Raw genomic sequence first — 27,617 nt, forward strand, 5'->3', positions numbered from 1 at the left:
CCGGATACCTCCACTTGGATTTCATTCCTTCACCCAGACAGCGGTACAACTTGCTAACGCAGACCGCTGACTCTCATCACCTCCTTGTTGCTGTTGGACATTCCTCCTCACTATAGCAGTGGTACAACTTGCTACCGCAGACCACTGACTACCCTCACGTTCCTTTGTCCATTCAGTTCCTCGTGTATTTCTACATATATATTACCAGTGCTGCTAGTCATAGACTTTCACGAGCATCTCTATCATCTGCTGTCTCCTGTTCCGTGATCACCCCGCTACCAGAGTACCATATTACCATCTATACTGCTCTGGTAAGCCCATCACCTGGTGATCCCTGGGTAAAGACTCCTAGTGCCCGTGACACCACCATAGTGTATGACCATTGAAGTACAGAAGTTTCCCTTTACAATGCAGCACCGCTTTAAATTTAATCGCCGAAGACGCTGAACACGCCGGAGTTGAAGAATCCGGACATTAATACATTTACCCCCAGGTATTGAAGAAAGTGAGACAGAGTGCGGAACTAGCCTATAGATTGATCGGCGAGCTATCTCTTCCTCTATAGCTCTCTCTCTGAAACATAAATCCACTTTGTTACACAATAAGATGACCGCATCCAAATTCAGTGGTAAGTATATTGGGGATTTATTGTTTTTAATAAAAATATATGGTGTAAATGAGGGTGTTTACTGTCTTTATTGTGGGTTTATTATTTTTAATACATGTTAGTGGTTTTAAAGAGGGTGTTGTGGTTTTGTAAACATTTTGGTTTGTAAAACTACAGGTCATGAATTGAGTCATGACTCGGTTTCTCTCTCAAATTTAGATCTGAAAATTTCGGTAAAATGTTAGATCTCGCAAATTTTGGCTCAAAGCTTTTATTCAAAGCCCTCAACTTATTCTTAACTTCAATTTTAGAAGTGATAGCATATGGGTAGGAGGTTGGCTGCAATTATGTGCTAAGAAAATTGCTTGGAGATGGTTGGACAGGGTAAAGATGCAATTTATATTGAAATAGCTGTGATTTGATGCTGTTTATTTAGTGATCAGGCTGCTAGAATTGTGTACTGGTCAACTTGGTGTTAAAGAGTGAAAAGAGAAGAAGCAGTGGCTAATGCTTGTTGTTATAGTATTTCATAGTAGATACAGTATAGACATCTAAACTATTTAGTGGAGAAAAAGCAGGGGGCTCAGCAGAGCACCCCCAAAAAATAAATCAATTTCATGCATTTAAAATCCCAAATGTTTCAATTTGAAAGCAGTTGTGTGAGAGGCACTATGAGTGACATCTTTAGTAAGTAGCCAAAAACAGGCTGCTCGTTAACTCTCATAAAGGAGCACAGTCCCAAAAAAATAGATTTTTTTTAAAAAAATAACCAATTGTTTACATTTGAATTACATTGTTGAGCAGTGTCGGAAGAATTGTAAGGTAACATTGCCTTCTTTCCTTATGTCTTTGGGCACTCACCTGGTATGGCGATAGCTACAAGTAGCTCCAACTTCAAGTAGCATTACTCCTATTGTCAACCATTAATCACTAGTAATTAAGGTCATTTGGCAACAAACTGGAAAGCTTTTTCAAAATCCAAACACTGATTGTAAATCTCAAAGTAAACATCAACTCTTAATGTAAGGATTAAGGGAAAATTTTCTGATCAATGTAGTGATTTGTCCAAAAAAAAATAGCTAACATTCCATACATCTCCTGCAGTGTCAAGAAGAGGCTCATACCATGCCCACTTTTTTGCTAGTAGTGATACTTCTACTGCTGGTACATGTACTAGAATGTCCATTGCAAAACAGTGTACACAGCAAGATCATGCATCTGTGTGCCACCTCCAAAACATTCACATCAGTGCATGAAAGAACACTGAGGCTGAAGAGCAACTTGAGCACTCACTGTTGCACAGAGAATCACTAAAGCCATGACAGCTATGTTATCATTGGATGTGCTTCCAATTTCCGCCATCAATGCCTTTAGCCAGTTAGTTTAGGTCATGTGTCCATGCTACCAAATTCCATCCTGATTCCATTTCTCCCATACAGCAATTCCTCAGCTGTACTGGGATACTGAAGAAAAACTAATTCAGTCCCTAGAAAATACCATTGTACAGACTATCCACAAACCTTGGATATGTAGACAAACAGTACTGGTCAAACAAAAGACTACATGACCGTGACAGCCCACTGGGTATGTGTATTGCCATCAACAGCAGCAGCGCTAGTAGCTTCATCATCATTCTCCTCATCCTTTCAGCATAGTAGTGCCAGGTCATTCACAGGAAAGCTACACCTTGTATTGCTGCTTTCACAAACATACTGGTGTCAGTCTGTTGGAAAAACTCAGAAATATCATAGCAAAATGGATGAACCCACTAAGACTCTCCTCAGGATTCCTCACTGATGATAACGGAGTCAACATTGTTTGTGCATTACGATTGGGTGAATTTCAGTACCATGTTATGCACACGTAATAAACTTGGTGGTGCAGAATTTCTTTTAAAAATGTGAAGTCAGTGCAAGATATTTTGCCCGTGTCCCAATGATATTTTTGGGCATTTTTGACATTTAGTGACCGCATGTACAATATTGCAGCAGTTGCAAAAAAATATCATCTGCTATGCCAGCATCTGAAGCAAAAGGGAGTAACAAGGTGGAATTCCACACTTTATATGCACCAACAACTAGTGGAACAGCAACAAGTCATCAAGACCTACACATAAAGCCATGAGATGGGGAGAGGGGGACATGTTACCTTAATCCAACACACTTGAGAATCCTCTATGTTTTATGCAAGCTACTGAATCCATTTGAAATTGTAACAAATTAAGTGAGTTCAGACACTGCCAGCCTCAGTCAAGTCATGCCCCTAAAAAAACTACTGGTAAAGCAGCAGGAGAACATGAAGGAGATGAAATTTAGCGATTCTATAAAGTATGATGGCCTAGAAGATCACATTCTTTATTCACTTTGCCAGGACGCAAGTGTGTGCAGCTTCTTGAAATTGGATCGCTACATTTTGGCAACCATGATTGATCCTAGGTTTAAGTGATATATAATGTCTTTCTTTTTACCTGACACAAATCTTCACACATGCAAACAGTTTCTAGTGAGCAAGCTGTCAGTTCAAGCCTCATATGTCACGATTCCTGCTTCAGCTTCTCCTACAAATGCTACTTCCAGAAAAAAAAAAAAACTACAATACTACTACAATACTACAATACAGCACCGCCGCGGACGCTTCATTGACAGCGCCGCGGCTGCTGTACAGTACAGTGCTGCTGTACTTAGTGCCGTTCGTTCGCGGAGGGGAGGGGTTTCTGGAGAACCAGAAACCCCCCTGCGTGCGCCCCTGCTTTGCACACAAAACTTGGTTGATCAGAGTTTCTTAACAAATGAGGGGTTGGTGCAGGAGATGCTGTCTGTGGCCCGCAAAATTTCTGGGCACTTTTTCCATTCAGCGACCGCATGTAGATCATTGCTGCAGCAACAAAAAAATGACCTGACATGCCACCAACTGAAGCAAGAAGGTTTGCAGTTGATGACTAGACATTCCGTTAATAACTAGTTATTTAATTCACATGATTGACAGTATTATTAGGTGGACAATTCAAATTCAGTATTATCTGTTTAGGGTTGGGGTTAGGGTTAGGGATATTATTGTCAACTTAAAAATACTGTCTACAATTGAATTGTCCACCTAACAATACTAGCTACATTCAAATTGCCCACCTAATAATACTGATGATGACATTACTGTTGATTTTCCAACCATATCTATATTATGGTGTCGACAATATAAATATAGATTATGTAACTGTCAAACATATGTATCACAATAAGCAAGAGGTAGTAAGGAGGTGGAATTCCACATTTTATATGTTTCAGTGATAATCTCAAACCATTGCAGTTGTGGGGTGGCAATTGTGAAGATATCATTAGAAAATAGACTGTAAATGACTGTAAATAAATGTTAATGCTATACATAGTAATGTAGGAACAAAAACGACCCAAAATCACAAGATTTTACCTATTTTTCACAACTTCTAATTAAATCCAGATCCAAAACTAATACCAAAACCCATGAGGATTTTTGTCCAAAACACGAAGATGGTTTTAGAATCAAAACCAAAACAAAGGGGTCTGCAAAAATCTAATACTAAGTACTATAGAAATCTATATATAATATTTTTTTACATTTGGACAAACATGATGAATTCACAAACCGTCTGATTTGTACAAGATATGGCAAATCTATAAAAAATGATCAAATATAAAATCAGACCACAGTAAAGTTATAGAAAGGAAACAGACACCATTGCGAAAGTCTGTGTATCAGATGAAACGCGACGCTTTGTGTTTGCTGCCTGTACTATCGATTAGACATTGTCCATGTATCGATGGGAATGAACTGTTCTCTACCCGTGATGGAACTTCTATCTATTTGAGCTGCTATTTTGCTCTGTTTATATTACCCGAGTTATCGTGAGCCCAACAAAGGGATAAGTTAGTTTGTATTACAAACGGAACCCTTGGTCACGTGATTTGTATAGTTTATCCGGATTGGTGCGCACCGAAGAGGACATCCAGTCCGTCTCCGGATTGATTCATCAAACAGTAGCCTAACATAGCACTGCTCCTTGATGTGAGGATATTATCTGCTGGTGGTAAGAACACATGCTTTTTTGTGGAGATACGTGATGTCTGCCGATGTTTAGCCGTCCAGGCGGTAAGAAGCTTTCATCTACTACATACCCTTATCATTTTCAAACCCCAGTTATATGGTTACAACTTGTTTGCGGACATATGATTTATAATCGCATTTTGTGACATTGAAGCTATACCTCTTCACAAAAAGAGGCAACTTCTGTTCCTACAGGTTATTTACTGGAAGTGACATTTTATTGGATTTCTCTACGGCTGTTAAGGATTCCCAAAGAGTTACTCGTATTTGTAACTTCAACTGACTCAGCAATTGGATACCCTTATTTAAACTGGATACTATCTATTAAGGGTTAAGTGCTAATTGATCAAATGTTTTTCTCATTGGAAGCCATGTGATGTTAATGCTTTATGCCTTACTCCTCATAAGCATTGTTTATATCTATATTTCTACCAATTTTATATGTTAATACTGTTATGAGACAAATACCTATTGATCTATGAAGGTTTTATATAGGTTACTCTCACGTGATCTGATTTAATAAATGTTTTACCAGGCAATTTTTGCGCAACTCTCCTTTTGTTGTTGTTATAGACACCATTACATGTCCAAAACTCTATAAAAGTACCATGTTGTCAGTCCCCAGTCATTTTTCCTGCTTCAGTGAGAGAAGAAATGTCTGTCAGTGCCCACACAGTGATTCTAAACAGTTCTACCTTTTGATCTGTGTCACAGCAACAGTAATTGTATGAGAATGGTCTGCCTTTTGAAGCAACACTGAAAGAACGTAGTCAGCAAGGTGTCAAATATTTAGATATTTTACCGTATTGCAAGTGTGACAACAAAAGCATTTCAGAAACTCCCAGGATCTTTATTAAACTTTTACCACATAATGTATGTATTATAGTTGCCTACTCTCACAGAATATCTGGGAGATGTCTGAATTAGGGGAGACTCCCGGGCATCTGAGAGAGCAGGCAATTCTCTTGGGAGTGCTTACCTGCCACAAATTGGGTAGGGCCATGACACACTTGCTACTCGCGGTGTACTGAGGTGGGCAAAGACCACCCATTTTTTACCACAAACCATATCAACAAGCCCAATTCAGTATGCTTTTATTACCTTGCTGGTGGATTTTCCAGAAGCAAAGTAGTAAAACTAGGCAAGCTTGCCGCATATATTGTATTGCGCTTGAGTCAGAAACAAATATTCAAGAATTGTTTCTAGAAGAAGTAGGATAGGTATTTTGCATGGTATATTATAAATAGCATAGGAAATATATAACATGAAAATCACAAATATTAATTCAAAGCATAATTATTTGTAAATGTACTTACTAATACAACTTAGTGGTGGAGACCAGCCATTTGATGTGCATACCCTGGGATCATTTGGGCTATGCTCGATTGTATAATAATCATCACATACAAATTTAATTGTATTTCCCTCTCTGTAAACATCCTTGTCTTTTATCAATTTACCATTTTTCACTTGTTGATAAGGGTCGCAAGTGATTTCTAGAGGGATACAACATATGAAATTGAATAAAACACTGACTTTTTAAATATATAATACAGTTTATAAAGAAAATTATGCGTAATAATTTCTTAACTGTGGCTCATTCAGTACCATAGCTAAGGATTGAAGGCCATCTTTTTGACATTCAGAGCTTGACATAAGATATATTGGATTGTAAAAACATCATACAGTAGATGCCATACATTCATATCTTCATTTTATATCTTCTATCCTTTATTATGGATCAATTCAACTAATGCTCTTGTTTTTATGTTGCATGGAATTCTACATATATTCTCCAAATCTGTATACAGTTTGTTTTGTTGGACATGTTTTTAACTGCAATGCAATAGATAATATTTTCCCTAATGTGAAATATACAGATATAACACATCATTCAGGACCACTGTAACCATGTAGAAGGCGAAGCACAGGACTGTATACCATGTTAATTATTATTAAAATAAAAAAACATTACCACTGACTTAAATTATGTTTTAATATACTTACTTTTAAATTACATTTTTTTTTCTAGCAAGTAAAACCATTATTTGACACCAATACATTTGAAATTCCTGAACTGAATAATATAAGTAAAATACCTGAAACAAGAGTTTATATTAAAGTAAATATATCCACTTTCACCCCTCTGCAGCATATTCGATGGGAGGTGTTTCATAACTAATCAGACAATGATTGTCAGCTTTGTAGACTTGTACTACAAAAGTGCACTGTGTTGAATGGTGGATGCACACACAGAGACAAGGCCAGTAACATAACCACAGCTGAAATGTCTATAGTTCCAGCTTTTTGATCTATAAGGACAATGTGCTAAAGATGTGGAAAGATCTTCAACTGTCTAAAAACTGCAATGAAAAAAAAATCAGATTAACGCTAAATAATGTATTTATGTTCATGTCTGAACATTTAAATTTTAGGGGGTATAGTGGACATTTAAAGATCAAATTAAGATGCTAACCCCATCTTTAACCTAAATAATTTGCCACCAATAATCCTAACACATCGCATGTGTTTTTTTTTACCAATGACCTGCTCCACAGACGTTTAATTTAACTTGATTATAAAAAAAATCTCTTTTTTTCCTATCTTCATTTTTTATTTGGATAACAATGCATCAAATGTCCTATATCACATGGTTAATACATGTTATACCATGTTTACTATATTTAACTTTATATGAGCAATGAATATGAAACCTGCGGCAAAAAAATTTACACAAAATTCCTTCAATAATTATATTTTGCTTTATTCAAAGCTAAATTATGAAAATTGATTTAGCCTGGCTGTGAAAGATGATTTGCCACTCAACAGATTTAGCACACATTAATATATTTATTAGTTGTAATACAGTACAGTGCCAACATTTATTGTAATTGTTTTCAGGTCAGAGAGGTCCATGTGTACCCATTTTTGTATTGTGCATGCATAGCAGCATACTTTTGAATGCAGTAAGCTGTAGCCTTCTCATTTGGGTTGTGTCTTGGTAAGACCTGTGCACGGTCTGGTTGAATCATTACATCAGCAAAAATATTCCAGTTTTCCAACTGGGAATGCTGGTACATATAGCAATAGATTTGATTAATGCATCTTTACACTAAACAACAAAGTTTGTACATCTAACTTGATAGCTGACTTTGATTTGTACCAATCTTTCATATATAGACATAGATTGTAAGCTTGCGAGCAGGGTCCACTTACCTCTTTGCCTGTTTTACCCTGTATTGTTTTTTATGCTGCTGCTGCTGATGTACAAATTAAATGTAAAACTTATATCATTTTAGCACATAACCAATAGTACAAATGAAACAGCTCAGCACATACAACATAAGATCACATTATAGTTTACAAGTGACTAGTAAACAAATGATGTTTTGAAGATGAAATATGTGGAAATACCAACCGTCACAAGAGGGTGTAGGGCTCCAGCCAGCTTTAGTACAAGTAGTTTCTCCATTTCTTGATGCTTTGTATCCACTGTCGCATGTAAATTGTATGAGTTCATTCTCTTTGTAGTTAGTTAGTTTCAGTTTGCTCACCTTTCCTTTATTGATCACTGGTGGACTACAAGTAATTTCTTTGTAAAAAAAAAAAAAAAAGTATATAAATTGGTAGATAAAACTCCTCTATGCAACAAGTACATTCAGTAGCGATAAGAGAGATTGATACCTTAAAACATCTATTTCTATCCTATCCTTGCTCTTTCCCATTGCTGATTAATTGTTGATTTCTTAACTGTCAGCTCTTTCACAGAAGGTTATAACCTTTGATTCTATTAGGCATGTGTGAAACCTTACTCCATTGCTTGTTATTAAAACAGTCTTTTTGTTTGCAAACAAGGGGCCTGATTCATTAAGGATCTTAAATGAAGAGGTATCTTATTTCAGTCTCCTGGACAAAACCATGTTACTATGCAAGGGGTGCAAACTAGTTTTCTGTTTTGCACATAAGTTAAATACTGACTTTTTTTTCATGTAACACACAAATACTTGATAGCTTATTTGTACACTGAAATTTAAAGTTGATTTTTGTGTGCTACATGAAAAAACAGTCAGTATTTAACTTATGTGCAAAACAGAAAACTAGTTTGCACCCCTTGCATAGTAACATGGTTTTGTCCAGGAGACTGAAATAAGATACCTCTTCATTTAAGATCCTTAATGAATCAGGCCCAAGGTCTTTAGAGTATGGTCCTTAATTGAGACCTAGAATAGTTTAACCCATCTTATGATAACTGTTTCTGCTTCTCTGTGCGCTATGTATAAATACAGAACTGAGAACCATTAACACACAAAATGGTTACTCTAATGCTAACAAGCAGAGAAACACCTGTGTTACATGTCCCTTGAAGCAAGCTGGAAGTTGTTTGTCAAATCATTTTAAAGTACAGGGAGGTCATGCTGCATACCCAGAGAAGGAGGGAGTGTATTCTTCCTCTTTCCTCTGTGTGGCCTCCAGCTTTTTCACATTGTCCCTCACTGCCCTATACTAATCCAAAATTAAAGGTGTTTAATAATAGGGATGCTATAACAATGTTGGAGACCATTTATTAAGGAGAAGATGTTGGGTGCAGCAGAAGATGTTTCGCCTTCTTTTAACATGTCTTTCACCCATCTTTACAAGGCTTCACCTCTTTCTACAGACAGATATACAGGTCAGTATACTATGATGGTATTGATTTTTCATTTTAAAGGAGGAACTAGCACAACATGGGCATCTCATAGAGTAGTGTTTCCCAACCCTAGTCCTCAAGTACCTGTAACAGAGCATGCTTTCCATATCCCTTTTCTGGAGCACAGGTATACTGATTACTGACTGACACATTTTGAAAGATCCACAGGTGGTATAATTATTTCACTTGTGACCTAGAAAACCTGTACTGTTGGGGTACTTGAGAACAAGGGTTGGGAAACACTGTCATAGAGGATAGCTGCAGTAATAATACAAAAAGAGATTTGGAAGACACCATATTCAAGGACACGTCAAGAAGTGGGGATTGCACATTAATTGAGGTACTTCTTTTTTAGCAGGTAAGCTATTCATAGAACTTGTCTAATCATGGGGAATGAATTTTATTTCACAACTTCAGAGCTGTCAATGATCAGTAATCAGCAACTACTTTGTACAATTTGTACCATCTAGATGCATTTAATAGTGGAAGCACATTAAAATGCACATGTAAGCCAATCAGGGGCCTGGACCCCGCACAGTCTTGTAAACAATTTTTTGTAAAGTTATTTAAAAAAAAAAAATCCCCAGCAGGTGGCGCCTGCACCTGTGACTTTTTTAAGGGGAGGGGTGATAAGGGAGAGAGAGCGAGCTGACAGCTGTCAGCAGCTCCCAGTCCTTGGACAGTGTGTAACATCACACACTGTCCCAGCAGCCTGGAGAACAAGGAGGAGGAGGAGCCTCAGCTCTGCCAACACACTGAGTTCCAGCTCAGCTAAGGTAACTATGCTGGGCTGGGGGGCTTATGATGTGTCTTGGGGCGGGATACGATTTGTCTGGGGGAGGAATATGATGTGTCGGGGGGGGCTTATGATGTGTTGGGCAGTATGATGTGCCAGGGGGTTTGTAATGTGGCCGTGGGGGTGGTGTGTTCAATGTCATGTATCATTACAATGTATGTGTTATATACTGCAAATCCATATATATATATATATATATATATATATATATATATATATATATATGTATATATATATATATATATATATATATTATTTATTTATTAATAATTTTTTGTATTGTGAGACATGGGGGAGATTCAATTAGTTGTCTCAGGAACGTCCCCGAGACACTTTGCCGGAAATTGAACCTCCCCGATATTGTTACTTTATGAATTAATTAGTTTGGATTTTAATATTTTTTTGAGTGTCTCTTAATTTTATTGTGTATTTATCTTTGTATGGGGTTGTAGAGCCCCTAGAGGCTCTACAACCTCTAATACAGCTACAATTGTGTTTCATTATCTGACCATTTCTAAACATATAGATATCTGTGATAAATTTTAACAAGCATATTTTGCATGTTATATTAACTATATATATACTGTGTGATCTGTGTTGTGTATTGTGCTCACTAATTGTTTTCCATATTTCATGTACATTTTCTAAACCAGTCCCAACATTCCAGGATTCATACAAGATGCCAGTACCAGGTTGTGAAAGTTGCAATAACAGCAATGTGGCACGCAGACATCGCACCGCACACATTGCCCACAATTGCGGTAGAAATTTCTGTCAAAATCTTCGCCGAGACGGGTCTCACAGACGTTTCGGAGATGTTTTGCGGCTAATTGAATTCCCCCATAATGTCATGTGTAAAGAGGCGCAGCCACAGCCCATGTTGGCCATGCCCCCATCACTATGTGTCCCCTTTCAACTGCGCTGCCGTACATCACTTCTCCTTCTATGTGTGTGTAGGGAGGTCCAGAAAGTCGCTATAGCGGGGCCCCAAATTAATCTTGGTGGCTCTGAAACCAATGAAAATAAATTAATATGTATGAGAAAATGTATAGTTGTGACACTTGAAACAGGGCCCTAAGTATCATTATCATATTTAGTAAAAATTAAAACATAAATAATGTTCCAATGAAAATTATTTTAGGTGGAAAAATAAGAATTGAATTTAAGGGGTTGGCTAAATGTGTTAATATGCTTTACTTTGAGGAGACATCTTTACTTTGCCAGCATGCACATTTCTGTGCAAAGTAATACCTACAACTGTCCCAAACCACTGACCTTTCTTCCAACTTCTGGGACTATTGACAAGTATGTACCACTCCATGGTTAGCTGGTGTTGCATATACAAGGCAAGTATCATTTTAGGGTAAGGGTTCAATACAGCCTAGCGCTTTGGGAGTACTAGCTTCACCCCTGGGGGGTGTGGCACCTAATCACATGTTGTAGCCACAACACCAATGTGGAATGATCATGTCCCCTTTTTGTCTGCCAACCACAGCTTTACAATGGTGTACATACATGTCCCAATTAGCACAGGGACAATGCTGGGAGGTATGGAATATACTTGTGCATAGGAACATCAAAAAGCAAAATGGGTGTGTGCTCCAATGTGTAGGCATCTGAGGAAAAATAATGAGGACAAATAATCACATTTTTGTATTACAAAATGTGCTGTGCTCACTGACGGAACTACCACCACTGCAGGGTGTGCAGCTGCTAAAGGACCCGGCAATCCAATCCCCCTCTCCCTAGAGCCCCGTTCTGCTCTTCTGAGCATGCGCAGGGCCCAGTAATGATGTGTTCCACCCCTGGACGTTTTTTCAGATTTTTCTTTAGCCTGTAGGTTACTGATCTGACTATATATTGCTGCCCATGAAAAAAGACGTGCAATATAAGCTAGCAAATACTGTACTCTGGTAAAATCTTTTGGTTACCCGAGATAAGATAATTGAAGAGATGTACTATATTATTATTAATAATAATAATAACAGTTATGCCTATAGTGCAACATATTCCGAAGCTTTTTATGCTACAAAATATGTTTTACTATTTGATTAACCTTTTTACATTACATGACCCTTTAAACTATAAATTATATACAATTACACATATTTTAGAACACTAGGATTCTGAAGCATTTTCTACATTAGAATCTTAGTGTGCTTGTGGTCCCGTGTAGGGGGGTGAAGGGTTTTTTAGCCTCTCTTTGGTGTTGCTAACTCCAGGACATGACCCCACGAAGACAAAGGTGAAGGCACTCCATGATACTGAATACAAGTTATAAAGTCCATTTGCAAACAGGACACACACAAACTAGTACACCCTAGCTGGGGAAAAGGAGTTTTACACATATAAATGTTTTGTCATCAATGGTCTTTATTAAAGTTTTTCAATTATGGAGGAATAGAAAACAACAAGGAGAAAGGGACAGAAAAAGGACCAAGGGATGGGGGTACATAGTAGTGAATGAATACAATAAAACACACAATGCATAATAGACAATTCCACCAATGAAAACCGAAACATAGAAAAACAAAAAGGCACAAATTAGGACCAAGAAAAGATAGTCAGGCATAAATGTTGGAGAATCAAGCAATTGAAACTAAGGTGGGGATATCCCTAAGGGTGAATGATAATGAAGGCATCTCTTTTTGTCAGTTATGTACTTGTGCCAGCTAAACCACATTACCTTTAACGGAGAAAACACAACAGTGGAGTAGGGCTTGACATTAAACTGGACCTTGGAGATATTTTGTGTAGGGATAGGAATGTGGAAGCCTTCCATGATTGTGCTATGGAGGCTCAAGTAGCAAAGAAGTTATGGCCAATCACATATCTGTGACAGGATGGGATATGGGGAGGGAAGTGTTGGAAGAGTGCCGATTCAGGGGAGAGATGAAGTGTATAGTGGAAAACATCCTCAGCTAGGGTAAAAATTTCTGTCCATAAAGACTGAGCAGCTAGGCAACTCCAAAATATATGGAAAATATCACCAATCCACCACAGTTATGCCAGTTGAACTTTGAGTGTAAAAGTGTCAAGTATAGCCTAAGCAACAATTTAATCAATATCTCAGTGTGGTTCAAACATCGAGACATACGAAGGGCGGACAGGTATATGGACTCCAATTGAGCTATAGTAAAGTCCTGGCAAAGGTCTAGTTCCCACTGTAGTTGGTCAGGGGATTTCAGGGAATTATCTACAGAAGTCAGAAACTTGTAGTAAAAGGTAACACACACTCTGTTGTCACCTTTTGTCAATTTAGCTAAGAGCAGGGAAAGAGGGGGGGATTTCATGGAGACAAAGTTGGTGGAAAAGCCAATGTCGAATTTGAAGAAATCACGGGCCGGGAGTTGCAACTGGTCCCTGAGCTGTGTGAAAGACTTAAAACCCTCGGTATTATAAAGATGTATGAGAGTGAAATCACCTTTAGTGGACTATAAGGAGAGGTTGAGATAAGCTTGGTCAGCGCTTTCAACCTTAGGTTGGATGTGGGGAGAGATTCTTCCTTACAGGCATCCGTGACTTTATCCCAAACAGCTAATGAGTCTCTAGTAGGCTTTGGAGGAGTGGAGTTGTGAGGTGACCAGGTGTTGGGAACCCATAAGAGGTGTACAATACGGAAGGAGTAATTAAGAGCTCTCTCTAAGTCAACCTAGAGTTTGTGGCAAGTAGGAAGATAACAGTCTCTCAATTGTGATAAGAGACAAACCTCCTGGTACTTGGCCAGATCTGGAATAGAAGACCCCCCAACTTTTCTCAAGGGTCATATGTTTATAGTCAATACGGACTTTGCCTTTCCAAACATAGGAGCATATGATGGTATGATGTTTGCTTAAATAAATTTTGAGCAAAAGAAAAGGCAATGTCCAAAATAGATGCACCATTTTAGGAAGTAAACTCGCTTTACAAGTGACAAGCTTATCCAACCTTATAGTACATTCATATTTTAGTAAGGCTTGAAAGTTGTAGTAGCAAGGGAGAATATTTGGAATCAAACAGTGTGTCCAGGTGGGACGTGATTATTATACCCAAATAAGACAGCGCAGTAGACATGTATAAGTAGGTAAAGTTGGTCTTGAGACGAGTTAAAAGTCTCTCTGAGAAAATAATCAAAAGAGCGTCAGAGTTTGTAGTGTTCAGTTTATAGAAAGAAGTCTTCAATCAACATCGTCAGCAAAGAAACATAATTTGTGTGAGGTGATACCCAAAGTTGTTACATGGCAAGTGTGGGGTAGCCTATCTTTTCTTCTAGGGGTTCGATAGCAAGATGGAAACTGAGGGGGGAAAGGGGGCACCCCTGCTTAGTAACGTTGGTAATCTGGAACTTGTAGGACAGAAAAAGCATTGTTATAGACCCTAGCCAAGGGGCCACCATACAAGGCTAGAATAGAGTTCAGGAAATAATTTCAAAAGTCAATAAGGAACAGTATGTGCCGCATATGCTCCCATTTTTGTCTATTGAACACTATTTCTGCATTTAGACAAAATGCTAGTTTTTCCCCTTGATCCTTAGTAATTTGTTAAATAATATTAGTCACTCGTCTCATGTTGAAGGATGCTTGCAAACCCAACATGAAGTCGACCTGCAACAAGTGAATGAGTGAAGACAGGATTTAGCCTGTTCGCTAAGAGTTTAGCATAGATCTTTATGTCTGAGTTAAGAAAGGCAATATGCTTATAATTATTGCAGGACGTTGGGTCTTTATCTGCCTTGGGGATAGTGACAATACATGATTCTAGCATTTCTGGCGGAAAGCTCCCCCTTTCTGTACCAGCATTATACACCCGCTCAAGAATCAGGATCCATTCTGTTTGGAAGGTAGAAGTTATTAATATAGCCATCGAAACCAGGCATCTTATCTTGTGGAAGTGTTTTTATGACATTTTGGATCTCAAGTTGTGTCCACTGGGTGTTAAGAGCTAATTGAGTGGCACAATGCAAGGTAGCAAATACGGTTGCTATATTCTGCAGGTTAGAGACACTCGTATCCTTATCGTCAATAAGATGTTTAATCCAGTTTTGGGCTGTTTGACCCCTTAATTTCCTAGCCAGTAGCTTGCTAGCACTGTTATCTGTCACATAACATTTCTGCCAAAGCCTGTTGATGGATTTTTGAGTATGAACAACAAGGAGTACAAAGAAGGAAAAATATGTTTAATTGGGACACTCTGTAATTAATAATGGTTGAATTCATATTAAAACATAAATTTTATTGAACCAATTAAAATGATTACACTCAAAGTGTTCCCAAGAATTAACCTGAATTTAACTTGTAGCGAAATATTAAAAATAAGTGTTGAAAAAGATAAACTGATAAAAAAAAATGTCATAAAATGGCAGATATGCAGCCAAGCCGCGCTGTGTTGTTAGTTGGTAAATAAATTATGTTATATAAACATCAATTTGTGACTTCTTATTATGTGTCTATTGAAGTCATTAAGCTGTAACAAACATGTTAGCACAACTAATGATGTATAAACCACCTAATTAGTCCATGGTTGTTGTTTTAATTCAAAACATAGATTGTATTAGTGAAATATTGACATAATTGTCCCATGGACATACTAGCTCAGAAAGTATGCTCCTAGGAAAATGTAAATATATAGGAAATGGCTAGTATCTAATTATCCCTAATATATAGGGTTTAGACTGAAATTCAGATAGGAGAGTGTACAAGACAAAAAATACATTGCTATTGCTCAAAGGTGTATAGAATGTCTTGTATATAATAATTGCAAGTTCTCTGTCTCCCTGAGCTACATAGCAATGAAGCAATCTAGGATTAACATTACAAGACATTTATTCTAAATAAAGCTTCTATCTCCCTTTATAAATTGTGATTCAGTCCCCATCTAATATTTATATGATGTTAATAGTAGCAGCTTCAGGCTATCTAATTAGAACACAGCAAGGTGAACGCCGACATGCGTTTCCCATACTCGCTTTAACCAGGCAAGCCGAAAGCATGAACTGACTTTTCTTTTATAGAGTGGGAACGCCCCCAAACAAAGACATCACCAGTAATTAGCCAATTAGATTCCACCAAATACGGAGGCATCACCAAAGATTGATGCAACGATTGGCCAATCAGTAGTTGGTGAAAGGTTCTCCCACACAGACCTGTTTCCCGATTGGATAAGGCTAAAACCCTTGTAAATAGATGAGAACAATGACTCTAAATAAAAAACAACAATCTGTTGTTATTATTATGCAAACGGGTAAGTACCTGTAATGGACTTAACCGCCGCTCCGGGAGCCGCACTTCCGCATTCAGGACCACGTGACCGCACCCGGAGGCGGTCACATGACCTCAACCTAGAGGCAGGGATTTTTGAATCCTTGTCAGGATAAAAACCTCACTCTGACACTCGCTGAGTGTCAGAGCAACACTTACCTGTTCCTGGCTCCTGCATTTCGTGGATTGCTGTGTCTTCCAGTCTCCTGTGTCTTCCTGTGTGCTGATCTCTGCCTGTTTGACTACCCTGGCTCTCCTATCCCTGTGTACCGACCCGGCTTGCTGACCATTCTTCTGTTCTTGTGACCCGTGTACCGAACCTGGCTTGTTGACTCCGAGTTGCCTTCTGATTCTGCCTGACTCCATTCCTGTGTACCGAACCGGCTTGTCTGACTCCGCTACCTCCGCTCCACTCCGCTGTACTACATTTTGGGGCGAACCTGAGGACCGCGACCTGCGACTCCTGGCAGCGAAGCCCACCCCGCCTTGCGGCGGTTCTTGGTGAACACCGGGGAGATCGTTAGACTCCGCACCTCAGGTAAGCCAGCGCTAATCAAGGTTAGTAGTAGAAGTATCCAGAATCTGTTACAGTACCACAATAGGAGTATTACAGTATTAATAAGCTCCTAGTGAGTATCATACATCAAATAGATGTCAATGTGTGGTAAATATTAGAATGAATATTATAGGTACAAAAGTTATTCCTAATATAAATTAGACAGCCCTAGTCAATAAATGTTGACCATTCCACCGAGTAAGGTAATATAACTAAAAAAGGGATGCAAATACTAACCTATTTTACGGAAGATTATTGCAAAATGTATTCGGGCCACTATAAAGATGATGAAAAAACATAGTTCTGTTTTTAGCCAGTAATTAGCCAATCAAATGCCACCAAATACAGAGGCATCACCAAGGATTGATGCAACGATAGACCAATCAATGGCTGGGGAAAGATCTTCCCCCACAAACCTGTCTCCCGATTGGATAAGACTAAGACCCTTGTAAGTAGATCAAAACAATGACTCCAAATAAAAGAAAAAAGCAACAATCAGGATTGAGGAATCTGTTGTTTGTATGTAATAAACAGGTAAGTACCACAATGGAGGTAATACAGTATTAATCAGCTCCTAATAAGTATCATACATCAAACGGATATGACTATGTGATTAATATTATAATGAATATTATTGGCACAGAAGTTATTCCTGATATTAAATAGAAAGCTCTAGTTAATAAATGTTAAACATTCCACCAAATAAGGTAATATAATTAAAGAGGCATACAAATGCCTATTCTACGGCAGATTATTGCAATATGTATTCAGGCCACTATAAAAGCGATGAGAAAATGTACGTTTTCTCATCATTTTTATAGTGGCCCGAATACATTTGCAATAATTATATGCAAGCGATTCTATACACTTAGAGCAATAGCAATGTATTTTTTGTCTTGTATACTCTCCCATGTAAATTTAGGTCTAAACACTATGTATTACTACCAGTGATAATAAGATACTAGCCATTGCCTATATATTTATATTTTCCTAGGAGCATACTTTCTAAGATAGTCCATGGGACAATTTTGACAATATTCCACTAATACAATTTATGTTTGGAATTAAAACAACAACCATGGACTAATTAGGTGGTTTATACATCTTTATTTGTGCTAACATGTTGGTTACAGCTTAAGGACTTCAATAGACACATAATAAGAAGTCACATATTGATGTTTATATAAAATAATATATTTACCAACTAACAACACAGAGCGGCTTGGCGGCATATCTGCCATTTTATGCCATTTTTTTTTATCAGTCTATCTTTTTCAACACTTATTTCTAATATTTCGCTACAAGTTAAATTCAGGTTAATTCATGGGAACACTTTGTTTGTAATCATTTTAATTGGTTCAATAAAATTCTGCTCTATGTTGATGTAAAGATGCCAGAGCTAACCAACATTTGTTAGGGGAGTTCAAACCTGTTGCATTTAAGGAAAGAAATTTAATCATACAATCTTGAGGTCAGAAGGAAATAAAAAGAGCATATGGTATACCTAATAGAATGTCTCGGGCATGATGCAGGGAATGAGTGCCTGATGGTGACAGCAACCAGGGATAGAAAAACTAAAATAACCTAAAGCATAGGGTTAGAGTATATGAGGAAAAAACAGCAAAATACGTATCCTGGGGTGGCTCAAACATGGAGAGCCGTCAATCATACCAGATATGAAACCAAAAAGCTAAAAGCTATGCCATGTAAATCAATCTACAACCTCTATAGTGAACTAACAAGTCAAAATAAAGAACAACAGGAATGTTGTAAATGTAATACCTGAGAAATCCAAATGAAACACAAACATTGTTAGAAATACATAGGTGAACATATATGTAGAACAGGAAACAGTTTGATTGCTGATTAGAAACCCCCACAAAAACATGACAGCAGACCTGGAGGCAGCAGTAGAATGCACAACCGCAGTCCCATCTTCTAGTACAATAAAAGTTATAGGGGAAAGCAAATTTAAAATAAGTAGTGGTCAACAAAGAGGGTAAGAGTAAGAAACAGGTGGAATAAGTCCGGACGCCATTTATTCAGTCCCCAGCCACTCTCGACCATTCACTACGGATATGGGCCAGGGGTCTGGATCCATTGTGGGGATCATGATGTTCCAGGACTTAAAATGATGAAGACCACCCTCCACTGCAGATATGACATGATATGAAAAGAGTTGTTCTGTTGGATGATAAGTTTAACTGGAAAAACCCATGGATACACATTCTCATTGCCCCCCAATGTCTTCATAATGGCATGATAGGATCTCTGCTTGGCTTTGGTGACAGCAGAAAAATCAGTGAAGATTTGAATATCACAAAGGAAATCTGATGCTCTGGCTGCTCTCAGAATGCTTTCATTAATATGAAAGAAATGTATTTACATGAGCGTGTTATAAGGAGCTGCTCAAAGGCCAGATGTCAGGTTAGGTAGCCTATGGATATGGTCATTAAGTAGATTATGAACTGAAGCTGCATGGAGAAACTTATGTAAGAGCTCCGTCACAAAATCAGACAGTTTAGAGGAGGAGACAGATTTCGGGATATCACATATGTTAATGTTGTTCCATTTGGAATGATCCTCCATGTCTGCTATCTTATCTGTCCATGAATTAACTTGGTTTTCAAGCCTCTCATGAGATGTGATCAGGTCGAGTTCCAATGTGTCTTTAATGTGGGTGCTTCACCAAGAGCAGTAATTTCCAAGTTGTTTTCCCATATGGAGCATCTTATGTTCCGATTTAAATGAGGCAAGCATAAGCTGCAAGTTCTTAAGATGCGGGTGAGTTCGGAGAGTGACTAACACAATTTTCGCAGAGGACTTTGCTCTAGAAAGTCCAGCGGGTAATTGTGATTTGAAGAATTGAATAGATGAAGCAGGTTTGGAGGGCTTGAATTTTTCTTTAGGAGCCACGGCAGCCGCAGTTGTAGAAGGTCTGATAGTGCATCATCAGCATCATCATTTATTTATATAGCGCCAGAAAACTCTGTTGCGCTTTACAATTGGGAAAAGAAGCGTCTAGATGACTGGAGATTAGAAGTATTGTAGGGTGAGCAGGTATGCAATAGAATCAAAACACGAGTTTGGTGGAAGGCAGGCTCAATGGTAAGTTAACAAGAAGTCATTCAAGGCGTGGTGGGACAATGTCCGATCAGATCACATGTCATCAAGTGGCAAGTCACTGGGTATTGCAATGTATAACTTGTGGAAACTTGGGAAAATGTGAGAATATCTCCAAGAACCTCTGGCGGCCTCATGGGAGAAAGGGCCCCTGAGGCACAGGAAATTGAGAAGAAGATTACAAATACACAGAGGATAAATATAGAGAACTTCATCAGTCTCTCAGTTGGAACTAGCTTAGGGAGACCCCCAGTGTCAATGAGCAAGTCAGTAGTTCTAATATGCCAGGTGACACAGAGGCGTTAGTAAGGACAGGGGTCCAGATATCCCCTCCTTGTGGGTCATAGAGGTCAGTGCCACACATACAACCTGAGAGGTAGGAAGTGTTAATGATGTTTGGGGCCACTGCAGGGGGTATCAGGTAGAGACAATGGGGAGCAGCTTGTGTCAGGGGGAACCAAAATCATACAGTACCTGCAATGAGTAGGGCAATGAGGATTCTGCAGGTAGCAGGGAAACAGCTGAGCTGGATAGTAGAAGATGTAACAGTACCAGCCTGCAGATGTTAGGGGAAAGAAGCGGATAAAGCCACTGCGTAGATGTGTCTGTAGTTACTTGCCGAAGGTTCAACGACAGCTCCGGATGGGATGCCAGGCGGCATGCCTGCACACACCACTGTCCTATTGCAACAGAGGAGCTGGTGCCAGGCAGGTTGTCAGTGGAACAGTGCGTCTTACAGGCTGCAGACCGAGGTCAGAGAAGTGCGATCCTCTCACGCCGAAATGGAGTGGAGCCTCACAATCCCAGTTGTTGATGGTCAGTGTAAGTAGAGCTACAGTTTATGGAGAGGTGAAGTCGGAGGCTTGGAGCGGTGGGCACAGTGGTGAGAAAGGGGACACAAGGACTGTGAGTTTGCGTCACTCTAGGCTTCCTAGAGGAAATCGGCCCCTAGAAGGTCGCATGACTCCCCTCTTCATACAACTGAATTGCTTCACCAGCAGGAGAGTAATTGCAGGAGATGAAGTTCCAGGATGGAGCAGATGGTGGACTATGTCCATAGATCAGCAGCGGAGTTCCGAAAAGAAGCAGCATCTATCTTGGCCGGTAAGCCATTCCCCAATAAATGTTTTTTTTTATTAATAATAATAATAATAATAATAATAATAATACTGTGGTATATTAAAGTGATTCTATCGTTTTAAAATAAGCATTGCCCAATCAATTGAATGTGTGTCCAAAGCACAAAGTGATTTATTTTTAGCAGATGTAAATAGTCAACAATTTCAATGCATTATTATATTATGATAAAGTACAGTACAGCACAGCCAATACCAAAAGATAAGTACATACCAATGCAATCGCTTGCGCACGCTGCGCACCCACGGGACCCGATGGACAATATTCTGTATAGAATATTGTGTCAGAGTTGACTGAGGCCCCAGTGAGATGCAGCTAATATATATACAGTCAGTGTTTCATTGTGAACAATAGAGATGACGTAGATTGTTTCTATAGGTCCAGACGTTGGGTGGGTCCAGGCCAGACAGGTAATAGGTTGATTCAATCTAAGGAATCCAAAGGTGGGGGTCTTCTCTCCAGGGGGTCTGCTCCTTTTCATAGCCAGTATCATACAAAGGTTTACTCTCTAATATCAATAACTAAAGTATGCAATGTGCGATCTCTTCGCCGACTGCACCGGACAGCTGCTGATGATTAGGGCTTCAATATGATATCAGGCATGACACCTTTCCTATTACCTAAACCTTTAATAACACTACAATGTACATATAATCACTATATATATATATATATATATATATATATATATATATATATATATATATAGACTAATAATAAACCGAATACTATCTGCTCCTGAATTACAGTGTAACAGAACCAATATGAAATTATATAAATAACTAACTGTTGTAATGCGAGTGTGTGCGTGCGTATTTTACCGTGCGATCGCGTCATGCCACGTAACACGTGGCGTACGCTTCGCAATACGCACGGCAAACCAATATTAAACCAATATACTTTCGTTCATCCAATTATACGACTTCAACAGGTATGTCAATTTTTCATATCTGTTTTACCAGTTAGCAGTGTGACAAATTATTCTTATATGAAGTTGCATTATAATAACATGTTTTGTTTAATAAAATAAAGTCTTGGTCTTTATAACATTATAGTTTTGCAAGTAGTGTTTCACTGACCATACATTTTTTATTAAATTGGGTTTTATTGCATTTTGGCATACTTGGAATAAACTGAAAGCCTTTTAAGAGCATTGGCTCTTTAACTAACCACTAGCGGTGGCAGCATCCCTGTTTTTGATATTTTTAAAGTGAGTGCTAGATAGATTTTTGGTCAGGCTAGATCAGTGTTGGCTAACCTGTAACACTCCAGGTGTTGTGAAACTACAAGTCCCAGTATACCTTTCCAGCAATAAGCTGCTATATATTGGTAAAGCATGCTGGGACTTGTAGTTTCACAACACCTGGAGTGTCACAGGTTAGCCAACACTGGGCTAGATCATATAACTTAACTGCAAAAAGGCATTAGAGTAACCGAGATACAGGAAGCAGTAACTTTCTATCTTTGACATGTCAGATGGGTTTTGCATATTGGAATCCAAGAGACCTCTTTAAATATTTTTGCTTTATTTGTTCCAGATCAGTCTCTTGACTAGACCAGATTTTAGAATTTTGAGATGCCTGTTTTACTAGGATTAATGTTTCAATGTTTTTTAGTTTATCCAGTTGAATTTTATATATTTTTTATTTTTTATGTGCATTATATAGAGACAAAGTTACAAAAAATATTTTGGCCAAGGTAAGCTCAATTATTTACACTTTTCCCCCTAAGATAAATCTTACTCAAGATCTGGTAAGAGCATACTTACCTACTTTCTCTAATCTGTTTCCGGGAGATGGGCATGACTGGAGGGCGGGAGGGGCGGGGTGGGTCAAATCGCGTCATTTTGGCCCCGCCCCCTGCGGAGAAAATTCAGTTTTGTCACGGGGGCGGGGCAAGAATGATGCGATTCACCGCGAATCGCGTCATTTAGTGGAGTCTCCCGGACATTCCGCGAGAGTTGGCAAGTATGGGTAAGAGCATAGTGGTACTACAGATAATGTTAATTAACAAGTTGAGATGCAAGCTCTAGATTGAGTATGTCCTGTACTAATATTGCTCTACCCCTCATATTGGCAGTGTTTTATGACATCACAATGATATAACTAAGATTATCAAGCAATCCAATAGCCAAAATAAAAATAATAGAAAAAGTAAATGTGAAGTAGGCTTCCATCTGCACTGATTTTTTTTGTAAAGTGTGGTCAGCAGATGACAGGACATATGAGACAAACACATCAGGAGGGGCCATCATCACAAAAATACTGATTTGCATAAAGCTCTGATGCCTGGAACCTTGATATGATTGCATAAAAGGTTAAGAACCAGCTAACAGTTGATGCTCCGTTGGAAGTTTCCCACACACGGCTTTACTCCTTAGTGAAAACGGTTTTCTGAGAACTGATAAGCAGACTGGCATTAATAGTTAAAGTTTTACTAACCAACTGTTCCCACAAAAAGCTGGTGCCTTTTTATATCCTGAAACTGCACAGTATAATTATTCATAACAATTCAAAGAATGTAAAATGGGCAAGTGTGCACAAGGTTAAGTACTTATGAAAAACCTATCATAAATACCTTTTATATAAAGAGATGTTTTTTTCTATTATCACATTTGAACATATGGCATTTTTTTAGGCTATTTACGGCTTCACTTAAAGTGCATCTTACCTACGCATATTGGTGGATTCAAATTCCACTCTCCTTCTGATTTGCAGAAAATCTCAGAAGGGCCTTCCAGCTTTTGTTTCGGGTCCTTGCATTCAAATCTAACTACTTGGCCAACAGAATACTCCTCATCGTATGAAGTGGATAACACATTAACCTTGTCTGTAACTTCAACTGGCGGGCAACGCTGAACTAAAAAACAAAATACATTTAATCTACATATTATATATATATACACACACACACTACTTCCAGAAGAGATATACAACTCCTAGATGTGCCATACTGTTTTATCCCCCATACAAATTTTTATTCTTATTTTGGGTGAGACAGACAGGAGTATTCCTAGTTTGGGAATGGATGCCTGGCAATAGATATTCTGAAAAGATACCTAAAAGGAGGCACTGAAAATTCTGACTGTCAGTAAGTGGATCTACCTTTACCATATTACTTCCTCTAAACTGCACTAGGGTTACAAGAAGAAGGGATGTTTCCCTGCAAAATTTGAAAATGATTGTCATCATTGATGCACAAACAACCTCGTGAAGAAATTAATCCATCTATACTCCTGAGAGGAAATTCATGAAAGATGCCATATTAGTGTGCCTTTTGAACAAGTGTTGTCTATATTCTGTGACAACAGAGATGTACCGATCAGTAACAAACCTCATGTATACATTTTAGAATATTGCAAATTAGCTAAGCTAATTGAAGTATTACTTTCTTCAGTGTTACAGTAATTAACATAATTTTGATGTATTTGTATGTCATTTAAAAGGTGGAAATGCACCAAATTATCTGCCTTGAAAATAGTGCCCTCACATTCTGTTTTTTTAGATCGGTGCCTGTTTCTTTTTTTGTTTGTGGGCCATCACAAAACATTTGTGCTGCTAGCCTGCATTTATGCACTTGCCGTTTATAGTCTTTGTTTTCTGTATTATTTTTACCTTCACAGTGAGGAGGGAAATTGCTCCAGCCAGTAGCAGTGCATTCTCGTTTTTTCTGTCTGCTCACCATCCGATACCTAGAAAATGGACCAAATTTTGTCATATAATAAATAAAAATGCCATTAAGTTCCATTGTATGCTCTTATATTCAATATGTTGCAAATGGATGTGCTATGTTTTCTCGCCCAATTTCAGAAAATCCTTTCTAAAATACTTCAAAGTTGACACCCAGTTCAGACAGACATAATATATTGAAGTAAAACCTCTTTGCCGGCCTCTAGTGAAAAGCCTTCATAGAGATGAAAATGTGTAACAGTGATGTCATGCACTTCCCTTGCACTCTGAAAATATATATGCATGAAAGAGAAACACTGAAGAGCAATACAATAGATTGATTCACTGGCGAAACAACCAGTGCAGGCAGTTGAAAGAAGCAGACATGGGTTGACCTAAAATAGATTGGGGCCAGAAGGTTCAGCAGCTTTGAGGTCCTCTGCATTCATTACAATGATATCAGGATGCTGTGAACTGGAGGAAGAAAAGTGATGAGAAGGTGGGCTGGGATTCTGCTCGGATGCTGTAGTGCCATTGTTGGACTCTGGGCTGTCTTCACTGCTGCAATAGATGGACACTTTAAATACTGTGCCCTGCAAAGTCATCATAATGCTAAGAATAAGAGACTGAACTGTTCACCTGCTTTTGCTAGACCCTTCCTAAAAGACTCTCATCCCAGGATGTCCCCTGCTAAACCCTCAGTACTGCCACCCAAGTCTCCCATCAGCAAAATCAGGCACCAGTCCACTGGGCATTTTGTCACCCAGAGCCGCTTATCAAGTATACAATCCCCAATCCACCCTTTATTCATTCTCTCCAGAAACTGAAGACAAAGTCTCTACACTCAATTCATTATCTTACCCTACAACCTCACCCCTCGACCCTATTCCGTTCCAACTTCTCTGCTCCCTCTCCTCCACTGGATGCCCACTTCTTACTCACCTCTTCAACCTGTCTCTCTCCACTGGCACATTTCCATCCTCCTTTAAACATGCGCTCATCTCACCAATTCTAAAGAAACCTCTCTCAATCCAGCCTCTCTCTCCAACTACCACCCTATTTCTCTCCTCTCCTTTGCCTCAAAACTACTTTAGCGATTAGTGTACAAAAGCCTGTCTCACTTTCTCTCCTCCCACTCCATTCTGAAATCTCTGCAATCAGGCTTCCGTCCCCAACATTCTACAGAAACTTGCTCTCACAAAAGTGATTGATGATCTACTTACTGCAAAGTCTAAGGGTCATTTCTCTATACTCATTCTCCTGGACCCCTCTGCTGCTTTTGACACTGTTGATCACCCTCTACTCCTACACACCCTTCACTTCATTGGCCTTCATGACACAGTTTTTTCCTGGTTTACTTCCTACCTATTGAACTGCACCTCTGGCACATCCTCCCCTCCACTCCCACTATCTGTAGGTGTCCCACAAGGCTCTGTTCTTGGCCCTTTACGTTTTTATTGTACACCTCTTCTCTAGGGGCACTAATTTGCTCATTCGGCCTCCAGTACCACCTCTATGTTGATGACACCCTGTCACAATCTGCCTCTGGTTGCTCTGCAGCATCTCCCTTGTGGATGCTGTTTGCCTCCTGCAGCTCCTGTCTGCCAATAATTTTTTTGGGCTTTGTCAGTATATGTATCCAGCCTGCAGTACCACTGTTCCACCAAAGTGGCCACTGTGGCACTTGGACTGCTCTCCTACCTGCCAGAGTTAAGCTTGTTACTCTGGGATGCTTAGCACTTGTCCCTGGCTTATTAATAACTGCTTCCTCCAGCACCTCTTGCCAGTTCATCTGTTGCTTTTACATCTGTTGGTTCTTCTGTGTGTTATCCTTGATTAATCTCCTGGTTTTGACCTCTACTTGTACCTCCATTTTGGCAACGCTTCCTGTGACCCCCTGACTCATGGTGGATTGTCGTGCTTTGATCCCTGGCTTCTTTGACTCTTCTGTGTTACTGCAGTGTATTGCTCCCCAAGCAATCCTGAGTTCTGATTCCTCCGGTGGATTTTGCCTCTTGAGTTATCGCAGCTTGATACATTTGAGAAAATTTTGACTAAAATTATTTGCCGCAATTGTAATATGCTGAAAAAATCGTACCTTGATACATTTACCCCCTAGACTCTCTCCCAGTCCTTTAGATTCCACCTTAAAAACATACCCGGAATACACAAAGGTCCTCCATACGCTTTGTTTTCATGTCTGTATTTATTTTGTCTGTCATGTATGTACTTGTTTTATGTATGTCCCTGTTTTATATATGTCCTGTTTTCCCTACTGTACGGCACTGTAGAGCATTGTGACGCCTTACAAATCTGTGATGACAATAATAATAATATTAGGTGGTACTCAGGAAATTCCAAAAAACAACAATCTCCAGAAAAAAGGAGCAGCATCCTCCGAAAAGCCTTCAACCATTTGGAAATGTGAAGACGGGTAGTAATAGTATCAGTATTAATGATGATTTACACCTAAAAATTGAGGAAGCTACGATAGAAATTACAAATGTGCAAGAGACTGAGGGGGATAATTTTGGATATGAAAATTAATGTATTGTACATGGATGAGATAATGAGGAGGATGATGATGATTGTGTTGAAGTAAGGCAGCCACCAGTGTTACCATCAGCAGATGCCCAAGTGCATTATCATGCTAGGGCATAATATGAAAAAAACACCTCTTCTGTTTGGAACTATTTTTATCCAAACCCATACAACATTTGTCAAGGCATT

At 38.8% G+C, this 27,617-nt stretch overlaps 1 protein-coding gene across 3 annotated transcripts in view; it reads right to left on the reverse strand.

Moving 5' to 3' along the window:
* The window catches only part of LOC142099296 (coagulation factor XIII B chain-like), a 341,745-nt gene that overhangs the window by 250,507 nt on the left and 63,621 nt on the right, over positions 1-27,617 (reverse strand). For 2 of the 3 annotated variants that reach the window (XM_075182612.1, XM_075182611.1), the window contains exons 4-7: positions 24,834-24,910; positions 23,890-24,078; positions 8,103-8,276; positions 6,001-6,180 (exon numbers count right to left, since the gene is read on the reverse strand). The exons of the other annotated variant lie outside the window; for it this stretch is intronic. In XM_075182612.1, coding sequence (XP_075038713.1) covers positions 6,001-6,180; positions 8,103-8,276; positions 23,890-24,078; positions 24,834-24,910 — 620 coding nt within the window. The remainder of the gene's footprint in view (positions 1-6,000; positions 6,181-8,102; positions 8,277-23,889; positions 24,079-24,833; positions 24,911-27,617) is intronic. 3 annotated transcript variants of the gene reach the window in all.

This window comes from Mixophyes fleayi, chromosome 8 (assembly GCF_038048845.1).
Source record: "Mixophyes fleayi isolate aMixFle1 chromosome 8, aMixFle1.hap1, whole genome shotgun sequence".
NCBI lineage: Eukaryota > Metazoa > Chordata > Amphibia > Anura > Limnodynastidae > Mixophyes > Mixophyes fleayi.